Source organism: Moschus berezovskii, chromosome 2 (assembly GCF_049115385.1).
Source record: "Moschus berezovskii isolate FMDL1 chromosome 2, NW_MosBer_1.0, whole genome shotgun sequence".
NCBI classification, from domain to species: Eukaryota; Metazoa; Chordata; class Mammalia; order Artiodactyla; family Moschidae; genus Moschus; species Moschus berezovskii.
In genome coordinates, this window is record NC_142461.1 from 106086221 (window position 1) to 106104023 (window position 17803).

General features: G+C 37.3%; 1 protein-coding gene across 9 annotated transcripts in view; it reads right to left on the reverse strand.

The window, feature by feature from the left end:
* The window catches only part of FIGN (fidgetin, microtubule severing factor), a 138368-nt gene extending 125801 nt beyond the window's left edge, over window positions 1-12567 (reverse strand). Inside the window, exons 1-3 of one of the 9 annotated variants that reach the window (XR_008682226.2) lie at window positions 11892-12547; window positions 10949-11118; window positions 6-8146 (exon numbers count right to left, since the gene is read on the reverse strand). Coding sequence is in view for 3 of the 9 variants with exons in the window: in XM_055398734.2 (XP_055254709.1) it covers window positions 10949-10973 (25 nt within the window). In the remaining 6 variants the exon portion in view is untranslated. The other 8 variants (XR_016035708.1, XR_016035709.1, XR_016035706.1 and 5 more) reach the window with 8 other exon arrangements.
* Window positions 12568-17803: the final 5236 nt, after the last annotated feature.

A 17803-nucleotide genomic window follows, 5' to 3' on the forward strand; every position in this document is an offset into this window, starting at 1 on the left:
AATGCATGAAAGTGAAAAGTGAGAGTCACTCAGTCTTGTCCAACTCTTAGCAACCCGATGGACTGCAGCCTACCAAGTCCCTCCACCCATGGGATTTTCCAGGCAAAATTACTGGAGTGTGGTGCCATCGCCTTCTCTGGAACTACCTCTAGTATGAATCATTAGTACATTCATTCTAAGTAGATCTATTTTTATGACTTCAAACTGGGAAAAATGAAATTTTTAAAATTAAAACTTAAAACAAGAAGTTTAAGAGCTCATGCAATATATAAATATTTGGTTCAGAGAAGTGATTCTCAATCCTAACTTTACACTAGAATCACTGGGGTAGAAAAAGAAAAATAAATTGGTTACCCCCCTGAATTCCCATTTAACTGGTCTGAGATGGGGCTTTGGCAAGTTTTGTTTGTTTTGTTTTTGGTCATTAAGGTATAGCTAGTATTTACAGGGTAAATATAAAACTTATCCTTAAACTTTGCTCACATCAAATTAAATCATAGCTATCTACTTTAATGATTTGAACTCCTATAATGAAAATAAATGCATTATTTCCCAAAAGAAGACAAAAAAAAGATGTTTCCCAATCCTCAGTAGATTTTCTTCTATAACATCATTTGAGGTATAACCTAATTGAGTATGTGAAGGAGAAAAAGGAACCTAAGAGTAATATGAACCATCTTTAAAGGTATGTGTACTTTTTACACTTTTTTCAAATTAAAAGAAAGAAAAGGGGGGACAGTTCCTTTAATTTGGGTGATTATAAATCACGTATATCCAAGATTTGGTACAGAACCTGCCATTTTAAAAAAAATTTGTTTAGATAATAATACTGTGTACTAATTAATGTGCTAATTCCTAATAAATAATGCTTTCTCAGATCATTATATCAGATTTTATTTTTTTTATTGCCAACATCACTTTTAGCAACAGCCACATGAAAACAGTCCTTATCCTTAGCTTCCTTAACAACTTCCCTAATTTCTTTTGCCTTTAGCTATTTCCTCATTTCTACAAGCAGTCTTTTACTCTTTGTCCACATCAAAAAATGCTTCCACACTTTACTCCTAGTACACAGCCCAATACCTTCTTAATTATTTCAAGCTACCTCCTCATAATCTAAATATCATATTCCAGTGGCTCAAGTGAAATGTGATTTTCCAGATGATGAGGTAATAAACAGCCCAGCCCTACAGAGAAATACTTAAAAAAAGAGAGGGGGGGGAAGGCCTCAGCCTTTCAAAACACAGGTACGGGTAAGAATGAATTCCAGGAGCAGGAGGATGGATGAGATAGTAAGGTTTCTGTTGAGTTTGCAAATAGCAAAACGGAAAATCCACTCCCCCACTGGCCCCAAACACAAGGATACCTGCAAAACTGGCTAGTAGAATCTATAGAAAAATATTTTAAAAATATGAATTTAGGTACACATGTGCATTACAACTGTATAACATCAATACCTCCTAGATTGTAGTTAGTAGTAATGGCATTTTGATATTGTAGATTTCAAGGAAATAGAATTATATTAGGGTAAAACTGGGGATTTTTGCTCATCATTATAAACAAACCTATACCGCAGGTTGTACTATTCTCATTGGGTATTTTTAAAAATAAATAATACAAAATAGTTTCCTGTAAGGTCTTTTTACTTTGATGCTGCTGCTGCTGCTGCTGCTGCTAAGTCACTTCAGTTGTGTCCGACTCTGTGTGACCCCATAGATGGAAGCCCACCAGGCTCCCCCGTTCCTGGGATTCTCCAGGCAAGAACACTGGAGTGGGTTGCCATTTCCTTCTCCAATGTGTGAAAGTGAAAAGTGAAAGTGCAGTCACTCAGTCGTGTCCGACCCTTAGCGACCCCACAGACTGCAGCCTACCAGGCTGCTCCATCCATGGGATTTTCTAGGCAAGAGTACTGGAGTGGCTTGCCATTGCCTTCTCTGACTTTGATGCTACAACAACATAAAACAAGACACAAATCAAAAACAAACAAACAAACAAGCAATAATGCACTGTATGTACTCATTATTAAAAGAATATAGTATAACAAAGAACTTCCAATATTAGACTCTTTTCCTAATAATTTTATTTCTTAAATATTATTGATAGACATTTTACCCATAATAGGAAAAAAAAATGAACAAAAGCATGAAACAAAGTAAAAACAAACAAAAATCCATAAATCCCAAAAGGGATTTGCATATAGGTAGATTTTTTTTTCTTTCTAGAAAGACACTACTCAGTCTATCTATTTCTAAATAACATTTAGTCCTACTATCTTACAATCCATAAGTAAATTAGTTGATTAGTTGATTAGTATTCTTAGAATTACATAAAACATATTTTTTCTAATTAGGGAATACATCATATACTTACTGCATTTAAAATCTTCCCATTGAAAGAACAAGCACTGTTCACACAGGAATACAAAATTCCTTCTTCTGGTTTGTCAGACAAGGACTCAGGCCATGTGGGATCCCAGTGCCTACCTGTGGGTCGTGTTAGTGTTCCCCTCAAAAATGTTGCCTAATTGTCTGAATAATTCAAGTGAAAATCTCTCTGTAAAGAACTTTATACCAATACTATAGGAACAGGATACCACAGTAAGGGGGTGTGGGGGATTAGATCCACATCTTTTATAAGTTGGGCCTAAAATTGACTCCAGATTTGTGACTCATGAACGGAAAGTCAGTTTTAATACAGATGTGCTCTAAAAAGTAAAAATGGCTATTATTCTTAATAAGTTACATATTGAGTATTATTCTTTAAAAATGACTCATAAAATATCTTTTTAAGTACTTAAAGTCATGATTATGTTCTACTCTTTTATCTCTGCTTGAATGTAATTTTTCATTTTCCAGGAAAGGATACATTTTCCAACTAACCCCGTTAACCTAATTACTCATAAAGAAATACCAAAAGCGTTTCCCTGACATCAGTACCTTCACAAAGAAATGGATTTGCACACATGCACAAGAGCATCTTCCATTTAGATAATCAAAACTGTAATTTTTACTGAAAAGATTCTTTTAGATTCATGTAATTTCTGGTAGCAAAATTTATCACAAGCACTCAAAGTGTGCAAATAGGAAGGCTGTCCTATCCATATACTTATTTCTTCATATATTTAAATTCAAAAGTATTACCTGTTAAGCTTTAAAGACTAATAGGACTCTGTTTATTTAATGGCATTTGTCTGATCTTAAATGGGTATTGTAATGAAAATGCCTTCAATGTTAAAGAAACCTTTTATCCTACTCAGAATAATTATCTTGTAAAATTAAAATCAGTGAATCATACCTAATTAAGATTTATAATTTAGCATCATTCAGGTATATGATCTATGAGAAAGAGTTTATAATCTTAACTTCAATTTGAAATGGAAAAGAAGAAGTGACTAGGAAGGAAATAAACAGCTATTTTTGTCATAAGAATGCACTAATATTGCCACATATTTACCCAGATTCCTAGTTTAATCTATTTTAAAGCTAAACATTTAATATGAAAACACAGTACACTAAAGGATAGGACTTAGGTGGGAAAAGAAGATTCCCAAATTAAATTATACTACAGATTTTGTAGATAGGTTATTCAACACAGAATATATGCATTCTGACTCACTACTTATTTTAAAAATTCAGGTTTACAATGCCTCTAATGCAAAAGATTCCTAAACTGTGGGGTGACTTTATAATTAAATGGGACACTGTTGTAATAGCTATTTCCAAGCCTCTTTCCATTAAAGTGCATATCAACTGAGAGAGCACGCCTTGTTATTACACAGGGCAAAGATTTTTCCTTCTAGAAGGTCTCACATATAGTATTTCTCTCCACCAAGTCTAACAAGGCATTCAAAATAAGTTCAGTATTTTTCTTTCTTCAGAAATACCTTTAAAGCCCTCCTCCCCACCCCACCACCAGTCTTGGATTACATAAAAGAATAGTTACTTTTCTGAGCTCTTTGATATTTTTCTTCCTGGCAGAGGCATCTGATGTGGGAAATATCTTTTGAAAATAAATGGTGCAACTTCAAGTGCACTCAGATCCATTACTTGCTGGACATTCCATCGTATCTGAAAAAGCCGGTTGACTTCAAAATTTAGTTTTAGGGATCTCGATATGAGGCTTGATCTCATTGAGAAGTATCTTGGGAAGCAACAATATAAACGTTTAATCTACCCATCAACTTAAGACTGTTCAAACCAATGGGGAAAGGAGTCAAAGATGGTGACTACATTTTTCAGGGGGAAGGGGACTGTTCCTGTTTAAGTTCAGAAATGAAGTTTACAATTTCAATATAACATCCTGCAAAGTTAACATCACTGCATGAAAGAGTTACTTTTCATCTTTAACACAGCTTTAACACGTCACCACATGTTTATACAGCTACCATACCACTTCCTAATGTCAAAACATCAATACTGCTGCTACTATAACAAGGTAATTATTTTTTATGTTTGCCCCTTTTCCCTTACTTAATAAGCTGTGCTTTTATTTCTCAATGGTCAGAATTTTCTATATTTTTAGATAATTTAGAATTCTGCATTAAAAATGCTTATTTCACTTGTGCTTGAAACTTGGGTGGGGTCGCAGTGGTACAAAGCAACAGAGAAACTCACAGGCTCTTATTTCAAGTCTTACTGAAATCCTCCCACCCTAAACATTCCGTGCCTGGGGAATACATATTTTAGTGTGTACCTGTCTGCAGACAATTACAAAACAGGATTGCTTTTAAGAATATCTGCACAAAAGTTCCAGTGATATATTGGAACACATCAGGCAAAAGGTAGCATAAGATAAGGGCAAATATTTCAGTCACCATTTCATGTATAGAAAGAGCAGAAGATACCTAGTGGTCCATTTTCCCATCGAGGCTCTTAACAACCACTAGCATTTAGGCAGGGGCACGTGGAATCACTGTGGACTGGTCAGTCGCCATGAAAGAAACCCAGTGACTTCCACAAAGTTTGTGGGTAATGAAGGCAGGGCCTGCTTCATTGACCTGTGACCTGGGTGGGCCCATAGGTTCCCCACACAGAGGGCTCTGCGCTTGGTTTAATGTTCTGCTCTTGCTGTCTTGAATTCTTAATAATTTTTGAACAAGGTGCCCCCCATTTCAATTTTGTACCAAGCCAAAAAATTATGTAGCCAGCCTGAGGTGAAGGTGACAATATGTGTTGACGGTAAGGATAATAAATCAGAAGAATTGCAAAAAGTTTACAGCAACACCTAGAATCCCCCGACTTTACATTATACTGCTTTAAAATTATTATTTTGAATGTTACTGTTTCCATGAATAACATTTCCTAAATCCAAAGCATGAAAGAAGAGGTCACTCATTCTCAGATGAGTGTACTGTCCTAAGTATATGGCATTTAATCAATTGTCAGTTGCTTAAAAAGCATAAAATTGACATGAGGTAAATATTAGATGGGGGGGCACAAATATTAGATTTTTGGTGGATAAAGTAAAATTCAATTTTACTCTCCTGCCAGCAATATATTCACAAGTTGAAAGTATAAACTGCCAGCAGAACTATAAGTTCATAAGCAAGGAACTGAGTAAAAGATATCCTCAACAATAACATATTGGGGAAAAGAAAACATTTTATAAGTATTTTACATGGTGTATTCTACGATAAGAAAATACATTCGGTAAGTTATGCATCACTAGTAAGTCACATGAAAATAAGAACAAATACTAACAGGAAGCAAACTTTCCAATCTTACCTAAAAAAATACTTTCTAAGAAAGATTTCCTAATATAAAAGTTACAAATACTTAAGCCAGGTTGCAGGGTAAAAAAAGTTTATCCTTGGGTCTTCATATAATAAATCATGCATTTCTACTTTCAAGATGTATCAGTTTCAAAAATGATTGGAAGCAGTAATGCTGTAAATGCTTTGTGAAAGTCACAGTAGCTCAAATGCAAGCAAACTCATCCATTTATACATATATTCCACACCAATACATCTGCATTAAAATTCTCCTTTGAATTCACTGCTTCTAATGTGCTCTGAAACCACAGCCCACTATATGCAATGTGAAGCACAGTGTCAATATCCAAACAACAAGACAACAAGTAGATTTGCGGCATAAAGTACATGAATACTATTAACAGAAAAAGCCATATGATATCTCACGCTAGGATGGTTTCTGGTCACCTATCTTTTCTGCCGCCTCAGTCTCTTAACTGACTGTCATCAACAGGTACGGCGCTCGTATGTGTGTGGAGCTGCGGCAGAGCTCCTGAGTGGGCATCTGTGTTGCTGCCCTGAGGAACTTTGCATACCCACCTGCTTTTGATTTGCTTCAGACTTATCAGTACAATTTATTTTTACCGTATTCTTACCTACCTTTTATTTCCACTATCTGCATTTCTTGTAGTAAGTACCCCTCAAGTACAACTGCTATTTAAATGATAACATAAAAAATATCAAAAGGTTCAGTAATCAGCAATCATGTCAAAGCATCTAGGCTTGAAATTTCTACCGTAATTTAAATGAGAAACTTGATAAAAATTCAAGTTTAAGGGAAAAAAATGAAGAAAATTACAAAACCCAACCATGAAAAGCACTTTCTAAACAGGCATTTATTGACAGTCTTTCAAAAAGTTTTTCATTTTTAGCTAAGTTTTTTTAAAATTAGCTATAATCTGGTGTGTGTGTGAGGGAGAAAGAGTTAATTTAAAGGTGGAATAATTTTTGGACTTGAAGTCTTCCAAGTAACACCCCAAAATAATTTCTAAGTCTAATTGATTTTAATAAAACAATAACTCCTATATATCTCCAAAGAAGCATTATATTAAGCTTTTTCATTGAAAGAAACAATTACATTGTTTTCTGTGCCATTTGTTTATTCTAGTTTTATCAGTGGCCAAAGATAAAAAAGCAGATATGCTGATCAATCACATCTTATCAATCAGTACTACAGGTCAGGATTTCACACAAATGTCTGCAGAACAATTTCTCCCCATCAAAAATTGACAAATAATTTAAATTCCTGGTAATTAAAATGATTACTTCTACAAAAATAAATATACTTTACAAAAGAAGTATGTAAAATTTGTACTTAAGAATATCAAAGGCAAAACAGCATACATTTTTAGCAAACAGGTTCTAGGAACAAATTAGAACGTACAAAACATAAAAGCCTGCAATTGTTTCAAATACACCTAGCAATTCTGCTGATTTTGGACCATTAAAACTGATTACTTAATTAGGCAATCATTCAAGACATCCAAACACTCACAGACAAAAACAGCATAGCAGTCTTTCACCTTGAGATGAAAATTCTGAAAAATGTTGCAGACACTAAAACTTTCAGAATCTGTCCCCATGCATAAACTAAGCAAAACATTAAATCCTAAAATGTGACACCGCAAGACTCAGGCAAAAAATAATGTACTTATATCACTCATCTATTTTTCAGGTGGCTAATATTTTAAACTATCTTAGAAACATCAAGTTATAATACAGACTGTCTCTAGATTCCTGGAAGTACTGTCCACTTTATCCCCCGGGTCATACTCTTGTACTAACTAAAAGTAATTAACAAAAATTTTGCTCTCCTGTATGCCTATCAGAAGTACCTGCCTCCAAAGTTCCTGCCTAACATGAATAAAAACAACAAAAAAGATGTTCTATGTATGGGGAAAAAAGCACTGGGAAACTCAGTCGCAGTAGTCTTTAACAGAACTGGGGAAAAAAACCTCTACGTTTTCACTCAGAAGGTAGCAGAGACATTTTTAAGAATTTCACTGATTCAGTGCAGTCAGGAAAAAGAAAACTATTCTGTTTTCAAAAGATGGTTGCTGAAATAATTCTCAAGAGCCCCCATAAACTGTCTTTTTAGGAGAAGAAAAAAGCAAGTCAACTCACACGTACAGCTTCCAAACAAAAGTCTTACCCTCTTCCAGGAAAACAACAATGAGATTTTTATTACCCTGCTATGATTCTTTCATTTCAGACATGATTAATTAGCAAGTATTACACTTCCCCAAACTCCCACCACAGTCTAGTTGTTGATAGACCCATATGAAATAGCAAATAGCCACCAGCAGTAAAAGACAAGTTTCCAAAAGTCTATTCCAAAGAAGGAACACTTCCATCATTACCTCCAAATATGAAACAGGCTGCTTTTAACAGCTTTCACTAAAAAAAAAAATATTTTTTGAAAGTTGGTCATTTTTTTCAATAATACCATTTAAAATTCAAATAATGCATGCAACATATTCAGTATTCAAAGATATATGACATATTTAATCTGTTACCTACCTATATTTTTAACTTAAGCTGAAATTATGAAAGACTTGTGAGCCCCTGCAATTTATATTGCCAATGATCCACATGCACAATTAATAAGCAATAAACATGATATGAGCAAGCATGTTTTGGGAAATGATTTTAATAGAAAAAAATTGTTTGTTTCTCCACTAAAAGCTAGTATGTCACACATGAAATGAAGATGGGAAATAGAAATAAAGACTGAAAGATGAAGAAGGGAAGAGAGCCACTCTAAAACCTGAATGCATGAAAACTCTAATTCTCTATATATTGTTCCACAACACTTTCAAAATAATTTTCCCTTTAAAACAATCACTTTCAAAATGTCCATATGAACCAAGAAGCCAGCCAAAACTGACTGTACTATAAATATGTACAACGGTCAATTTAAAAAGGCTGGGGTTTCCTCTTCAACCTTTTCAACTGTTACATCCAAAAAACTTCACACATAGTACAATACTAATAAATAGATCTTGTTGGTTCCAGGAAACATTCTTTTTTTAATCTATCCTGGTCAAAATATCCTTGCTTTTCTTCTGTTGTATTAAATTTAGGATCAAAAACATCAAAGCAGCTTCCACCTCGGACCTAACTTTTAGAGGATCAATGTGACAAGGCAGTCCCTGATAGATGTTTCTCTTGATAAACGACTTGTTCAAAAGAGACATTGTAGCTTTCATTTCCTGACCACAACACACTTTTAATTTGCAACAGCAGAGCTGCCAGAGTGTGAGCACTTGCCCACTTTCCAGCCTTTTAGGTTTGTAGCTCTGGCTCCTTTAGGCCACACATTTGAGACAAACAAAACCTAAAAATAATCAAAGTAATAGAATTACAAAATAGGAACCACTGATGCCACTCTATACATATGCACAAGTGTCTACTTTATAGACTACATATAAACTTTTCCTCCGCAGAATTCTAGTATATGATAACAAGCTTCCTGAATGAACATCACTTGCACAACGGGCATTTAAACACACAGGGAAATAAATGATGTGACTATTATTTAATAGGAAGCAGAGATGGGGGGGCAATTTATACATTTAAATCTGCTGTTAAATGTCATGAATTATATGACTGCCTACCCCAACGTGTTTTTTACATATTACTGTAATAATTATTATTACTACTACCCAGAAATCACATTTAAGTATCAATACGGTGAACAGTCAAACCATCCAATTTCTGCTCTCAGCACATTGTCCAAGCTCCGATTTAAAATTTATAAATGTAATATCCTCCTCATCACAGGCAGCAGCCCAATCTGCTCTGAATATATATTACAGCTTTAACATCACAGAGGGAAATCGCCCATCTGGCAATCCCATTCGCTCCAACAGCTCCGGGGGAAAAAAGCTGTGCTCTTTCCTCCTTAAAACATTTCTCAGGGCAAATTATGTGCATCTAAAATAAACAGTCTTCTTATTGATCGCTTCAAAGTCAACAAGTTCCAAATGCAAAATTCAATCAAATCCTTCCTATCATGTAAGAGCGGTGTGTGTTTAGCTCAACAGTCACCAGAGTCCAACCAGAAGTGCCTGTCGCGCATCGGCTCTTGTAGTCCCTTTCCTGTATTCACATTTCTGTTATGAGAGAGCAGTAACCACGGCCACATTACAGACCCCTGGCAGCTTTGCCCCACTGCTTTTTCTTTATTTCATACTCTCCCTTTCCTTCTTTCTCTCTTTTCAGAGTGAATGCATGGTGGTGGGGGTATATGTAACAAAAACAATAAACAAAAAAATATTTTAAAGGGGACATATCCTTCAGTTATGCAAAATACTTTTTAACATCTTTGTGTTGTTTCCTTCTAGTCTTAATTGAATATCACAAAGTATACACACGGTCACAAGAGCTATTGAAAACCCCCTCTCACTCCATTTATCTGACTTTTTTTTTTTTTTGTAAAGAAAGAGAGATTTCAAACAAAGTCAATTTCAGTGCCTGCTTATTTAATTCTGTCACAGGTTAAAAGTAAAAAGCGCTGACAGGCAGACAAGTGAATGGCAAGGAAAAAAAAATAAAACCCTACCACTATTCTTTAAAAGGCAGTAAGGACTTTAAGCAATCAAAATATTTTTTTTTTATTTTCATGTAAAAGATATCCCTTCACTCACTCACTCCCCCCAAAAAAACCACACTCAGAAGAACTGATTACAAAGTGCAATCATCGAGAGAGCAGAGTCAAATTGCATTAATAGATTGAGAAAAAAATTTTCATCCACTTCTGTGTGTGTACATATATATACATTTTTTTTTTCATTAGCAAGGAGTCTTTCCCCATACTCCCGCCCTCTCCCCTCTCCACCCAGCCCCCTCCCCAAAAAAACCCCATACTGAGTTTAACTAATTTACATACCATTTGACTTCAGCGGTTACATAGTGCATTACTAGTAACATACAACTTTGGGATTACAGCTAAAACTGATAAAGGTGGACTCCAGTAATTTATTAATCAAAAACTGAAACATACAAACAAGTGATAGCAAAAGCAAACAAGCATTTTAACAGATTGAAATATACATATATGTATATATATAAAGGAATTATATATCATGAACAGCTGCTTCCCAAGCAGACAAGCAGAGTCTCCAATGGTTTTATCATACTATTTAATTTGTCTTTCCTATTTAGATGCAAAGGAAGTAAATTCCAAAACTGACATACCATAAACACTGGTGCTACTGATCATTTCTTGCTGGCAGCACAAAAAGCTGAATTGGATTTCTCACAAGCAGGAATTCCAAAGGTTGCTTTTCATTAAAGTCACTTTTCCTCTCAGCTATCAAATGTCACTGCCTTGAAACGTGGGCCCTTTCGTCAGGTATTCATTTAACCTACATGCATATAATTAAGGGGGAAAGCAACATCAACAAAAAGGGGATCTCAGATCACAGGAGAAGAAAGAAAGGAAAAAAAGCACATGACCAGGAATGCAAGTCCATGTCAATTTCACTCACTCCCATTGAAACTAACAAGAGCTCCGGGGAGGACGGTAATAGGATCAGTGGATTGTATATACCATTAAATTATACATCTTTCTCTCCCGTTCCTTGCCAACAATACGCCCACCACGCTGTACCCCATCCAAGATGATGTGCTTACATTTTTCTGCAACCGATCTTCTGACATTTTCACGTTCCTCCAGTCACGAGATTGTAATTTAACCTTAACTTTTTGTGTGTGCAAGATTCTTATTTACACTTCTTATTTACTTAGAAGTTAGTTCCCGAAGAAAGTCTAGCCCCACCCTATGGCTCCGCTTTCTTATTTTTTATTTTTGAAGTAAAAAAGAGAGTAATAAGTAAGCCCAATATATCGGAAAACGAAATTCTTGCAATCGCGAACTCTTAATCCCACACTATTGTTACAATGATTAAGCAGCAAAAATATGCATTCTAATGTTTCAGGGCTACTTTCTACAGAGAAATTAGACAGCAGGTTGGCGTACAGAATAGAAACGAGTGCAAATTAAATTTAATGTTTAAGGCACAACTCGAAGATCTCTTTTCATTACGGTCTTGAATGTATTTATATTCTTTAAAAATTAAACAAACAACCACAAAAACAAATTTAAACAGATGGTAGCAAACTACGAAGCTCCTCTTACCTGAACTCGCGGAGCGAAAACCCGATAGCTTAGCGTAGCATCGATCCGATGTGTTTGCTGATGAATGGAAGCTAGGGTTAAGTGAAGGTGCCTATGATTTGAAATCATTCCAAGTTTTTGAAGGGAAGACGGACTGCAGCCTCTGCCATGTTGGAATTTCAAACCCAAAACAGCTGCTTGGAAGGAGCCAGCATGCCAGAGGCTGGGCGCAGGCGCAGAGCGCCGCCGAGCCAAATTCAAATCACTTTCACACTAAGAGCCAAAGATCAGTTTTCAAAGGAGAGAGGGAGAAAAGAGACGGAGGCTGCCGTGAGGGAGAGAAGACGGGAGGCCGTGGCGAGAGGCGGGCAGTGGCGAGAGACGGGCAGCGGGAGGACCGAGAGGGAGAGGGAGAGGCGCACGGAGCCCGCGGAGCTGGAGGGGGAGAGAGGGAGGCGGGAGGCGAGCGGAGAGCGAGCTAGAGACGCGCCAGAGATTCATGGGCAGGGAGGGCTCAATGGCCGCGCCGCGCTGGCCGGCCGGCCGCTCGGGTCATGTTACACGGCCGGGGCCGCGGCGGCCGCCCAGCCTCGCCGACGCGCTCGCGCCGCCCGGAGGGGGCCCGGAGGTCATGATTGCGCGCGCGGGGACCCGGAGCTCTGCCTGTCCGCACTCTCGGGCGGCCCAGCCCGGGGCGAGGGGAGCGGTCCCTCCGGAGGGAAGGCGGTGGGGGGGCCTTTCTTTCCCACGCGTGACCAGCCGGCCCTCGCGCTCCCAGCCCTCCTTTCCCGGCTCGGGGCCCGCCGCCCTCCCCGCACGCGCTCCCGCCCGCCCCAGGCCCTCTCGACAGCTGCCTGGCCGCTTCCCACCTTCCCCGCCCCCACGACTCCGCGCACAGGACGGGACCCGGACCCACGAGAGCCGGGACCTCACCCTCACTCTCCCCGGGGCTCCCAGCACCAGCCAGAGAACGATTGTATCTGCAAAAAAGAGGAAGCAACTTCGGGGGGAAAAGCCGAATTCACCCAGTTCCCATCCCCCGCCGCCCTGTGAATAAATAAGATCCGAAGTGGCTAGGTGTGCGGTCCACTCTGCCGCGCTCCGGCTCCCCTCCCTATCTCCCCCAGGCGACTCGGGCCGGGGAACGCAGCGCCCGGGGGCCCCTGGTGCGGGCGGCTGGTGCGCAGGCATAGACGTTAGCCTGCCAAGCTTTCCCAGCCCCCTTCTAGGGAGCAATCTGGGGACCCAGGAGTGGGAAGAGAGTATGGGCTTTGTGGTGCTGGGAGCTGGAGAAGAATGAAATGTGCAGTTGAATGTGTTGCTGCATCCCAGGGAGCGATGCAGTGCTGATTGTCTGTTGCTGAGATAGCCTTTTGTTCGGAACATAAGGTTTAAGAAACACACACACGTTTTCTGGGGTCTCTTGTTAGATGTAAATGTGCTGCATCCAGACGCTTACTATGCAGGGTAAGCTCAGTTGGTTTACTAATCACCCCGCCCCACCCCCAAACAACCAGGATCATTTGAATGGGAACCTCATTCAGACTTCTAGGCTGCAAGTATTGCCTTCAACCTATTTCATTCTAGACTAGCCAACCATCCAACTGAGATAATAAAGCAAACAATAACATTTGATCATGATGTCTACGAGATAATGTGCCCGGCAAAGTTCTTTAGAAATTGTAATGAGAAAGAGAGTGAGTGGGGTAATAATTTCTCTTCGTTTTCATTAAATATGACTTTAATAGATAAATGGTAAGTTTTTACTTTGGCCTGGTGGACATCCGGCCCTCTATATTTCAACTAAGCTAAGAACGAAAGAGGCGAATTAAATATTCGACCGGGAGCCCATCAAGCTGAAAATGTTACCTTTGAAGGTTGGAACCGAAAATATACTTTTTAGGACTGACCCTCCTGATAACAAACGGTATTCACATTTCCCCCACTTCTCTGTTATAGATTTAATAGACTAAATTGCAGCTCTCCAGATGATGAAGTGCAGCTTTTTAAATATACCACATATATAGTCCGAAATTAATTTCATTCTCCTGTGATTTTCTTACCTTTAAACAGATAGCTATTGAATGAATGCATTTAACTAACACAATGAGAAAGAAAAATTATTTTAGTTAAATCTAGGCAGATGACAGAATTTAAAAGACCAAAAAATAAAAGATTCAAAATCTTACTATTTCCAGGGAATGAAATCTCTATTTGGAATAGATTTGACCTTTCTGTGCATTTTTAAAAAAAACAGGCTTCAAGATAAAACAGAAGAACTTTATTCTGATTAACAGAGAACACTGAAGCCCCTTTAGTTATATTTACAAGATAGCTTTGAAAATGATATTATGAGAAGTTGCCCATTGGATTTCACCACAAAGAAATAAGTGTAGGAAAGTATCTATGGGTCACTGTTGGGATTGAGTACAGATGAATTAAACCACAACTGTGAAGAATTTATAATTTCAGTTATTGACCATGTGGAGAATGCCGATGACAAGCCCTCTGTGCAATTCAAGCAAAACTGCTCTGTCCTTGTTTGTTAAAAAAAGTTCAAAGCTCATCAACCTTTAACACTAAATTCCTAGTACTGAATTTACAGTTCCCCATGTAAACCAAAACACTGAATAAAACAGAAATAATGGAATAACCACTGAGTAAAAACAATATATTTTGATGATCAACTTAAATTTTTCAGTAAAGTAAACTAAGTCCTACTTTTAAAAGGGAGCAGGAAAAGTGTGGTTAGCAGAAGTTTATTCATAGATAAGTAGTACTTTTTCCAATTCTCATATATTCATTTGAAATACAGATTATAAAGTCTATCGTTCACCATACAAGTGAGCATAATTAACTTTGGAATCAAAGAAATGGAAACTATTCAAAAGATCATTGCTTATATTTACATAGAGTTTTCAAAGTGTTCAAAATTGCATATATTCCCAAGGGAAAAAGAAGGCTTATGTAATAAAATATTATGGGATTTGCACAACTAATAAAATCCATAGTAGAGTTCATCATCCCACTGTTTCTAGCTCTGTATCTTCTTATGTATGGGGAAAGGCTGCTTTTCATACATTACGTTTTGCAGAGGAATATGAAGCTTTGTTTTTCCAAAGTTTCATTTTTTTGTTGTTGTAAAATTAGCACAATGTTTCATTTTTGTTGTCTTAATAAAACTATAACAATGTGATTCAATTAAATAGCATTTTAATAGTCGCTGTATTCTAGCTATATTTTAAAAGTTGTATTCTAAAGTTTCTGGTTATAATTGATACCTATCTCTATACTATATTTTATGAAACTTTTCTTGTGGTAACATGAGAATAAGAAATTGAGTCTTTAAAGAAACCTGATTGGCTAGTCAAAGAAATAGTTAATTCAATGAAAACCAAAGCTGATTGTTTTTCCCACTGCATTATATATGTTCCTTATCTCATTCTTTTACTTTTTTAAATGTAGAAATTTAGATGAATTTCTAATGCACAGTATATTCTGACTTGGGCTTTTTAAGAAAATCAGAAGAAAAGTAAACGTAAAGTATCCCTTTTTCTTTCAGGATTGTGTGTGTCTCTCTGTGTATGTTTTCCTCTCAAAATCATTCAGAGGGAAAAATTATTTTACTTTTCCCCGTTCTTATTCTCACTACACATATCAACAACAACAAAGTAAAGGGTAAGAAAATAAGCAAGGTGGATACTGAAGGGATTTTACAGATGCCCCTATGTTTGTCTGCACTGGACTATTATGAAATGCTCAACACAATTCAAATTTTAAAACTACTTTTTAGTTTCAAACTCAAGGACTATTTTAATAAAACATTAAACTAGTAATATCTTCTTCCAAACTGTGTTTCAAAAAACATTCCAAGACTTAGTAGCTATTTACAAGACCTACACATTTTTTCTTTCATATTGCTCACAAAATCTGAAGTGTCTTACAATAATGCAAATTACTGACATAGTAATTTTTTAATGTTTCCATAAAATTGCAGTTTAAGGATCTTCATTTGCACTTCAACTGAGACTACTAAATTCTTACGCACTATTCCCCTCCTCAAAAAAAAAAAAAAGTGAAGAACTTGACCTCATTTTTGTGAAATTACTCAATTTGTTAGAATTACACTTGAATACAGGTACTGTCAAATGGCATTAGAGTGGTCTGTATATCTCTTCTGTGACCTCACCCTACAGTGGACAGACAACTGGAAAATCCTGTGATAGGTTCACCAGAGATGTTTTCTTGGTTTTGCAAAAGTTTTCTTCTAATAACCTGAGGATTTTTTTTTTCCCCATTCACTCTTTTAATGGTGGTACTGTTCATATATTTGCTGCAATTTCTGCCTGATTCTCAATCTCATTTAGGAAAAATACATACTGAACACTTACTGTGGTTAAAAGCATTGCCCTAAAAATTGCAGAGGGTTTAAAAGAACACCGACGTTAATATGTCATGGATGTGCCCAGATAAATATAGTTCAAAGTGAATGTTGAACTATAATAAATGACTCATAAAGGGGTTCTGTCCAGAAGATATAGGTTCTTTCATGAAGGAGACGTCAGTTTTCCTGGCCTTTGTAGTCTCAATCTTTATTTTCCTACACAACAAACTGCTTGTCATTTGCATACACCGTGTCATCTGTCCCCTCTGTGCCTTGCTTTTCATTGTGCCCCTGTTAGCCCTCCTCTCCTGTAGGCTAACTCCCTGCAGGCACTCAGAGCTCTTATCTCCTCCAAGGGAGACTTCCCAGCCTTCCTAGGGGCACTTCTGTATCTTTCCCCTGGGCTCTTTTCAGACTCTGTATCTCTTTCTCTCATTATCACATCATTTTAAAAGTATCTTTGTATTTGATCCCTCTGTTACATTGTAAGCTTCTTGAGGGCAGGCATCATTGTAATTTCCATCTTTGTTTTGTTTTTTTCTCCCCAGTGCTTAAAATAGTGACAATAAACATTTAGTGAGTAAAGGTTTATTGAGGAAATTAACCAGTTGACTGTGTTGAGGAAATAGGAATTCACAAAGGCAGCAAGGAACAAAACTACGTGGTCCTTTGCAGGAAAGGCATATGATCTAGCTTGGTTGAGCCCTTGCTTTGTACAGACACAAAGCAGGAAATAAAGAGGGGATGAGAATGGGGGATGCATTATGGAGGAACTTCATTCAGTCTTTGGATGAGAGGTTTGCATTGCAGAAGGTAGGTAACAGGAAGCTCTAGGTCGGTTTTTAAGCAGAAGATTTATGAGGTCTGAGACCTGCTTTAAGAAGATATAGCTAATAGAACTGGAAACAGGGAGTCGGGCCGGGAAGTTATTGCAATGGACTATCATTTTCTGGTCCCTCAAACTGTCAATCCTTCCTGTAGGGTTCAGTGATATGCTTCCTTGCCTTCTTTATAGATGGTCTATCTGTATTGATTGCTCAATACTGTACGTTCATTTTGTAATATTACAAAATGTCAGTGTGTTTAAAGGCATTCATTTAATGTCAAAGATATAAAAAGGTACAATACATTGGAATGGAATGTTTTTCTTCCTCAACCTGAACATAGTCTTTCTTCTCATTATTTCACTTCCCCCTCCCCACCATCACCACTGCCACTTTACAATTAGTTCCACTCAGCCTGTGCTTTTAGCTTAGCAGGTATTTCATTTTCAAGGGAAGTAATGCCTGAAGATAAGAAAAGTTCCTCCCTGGAGTATGTTTGGGCAAGCAAAATAAGCAAAGTGAATTTGGCTTTTATATACTGGCTAAAAATATAGATGCACATTTCCTTCATTTAAAGTATATTAAAGTTTCCTAAACAGGATTTTTAATTCACTTAAAACAGCATTAAGTTAGGTGGGCTGTTGGTGCTTTGAATTAATGTGCAAGCTGTTAATCTCCATAGACCTGGATTTAAAATTAGACAAAGCAATAATTAGTTTGGCACC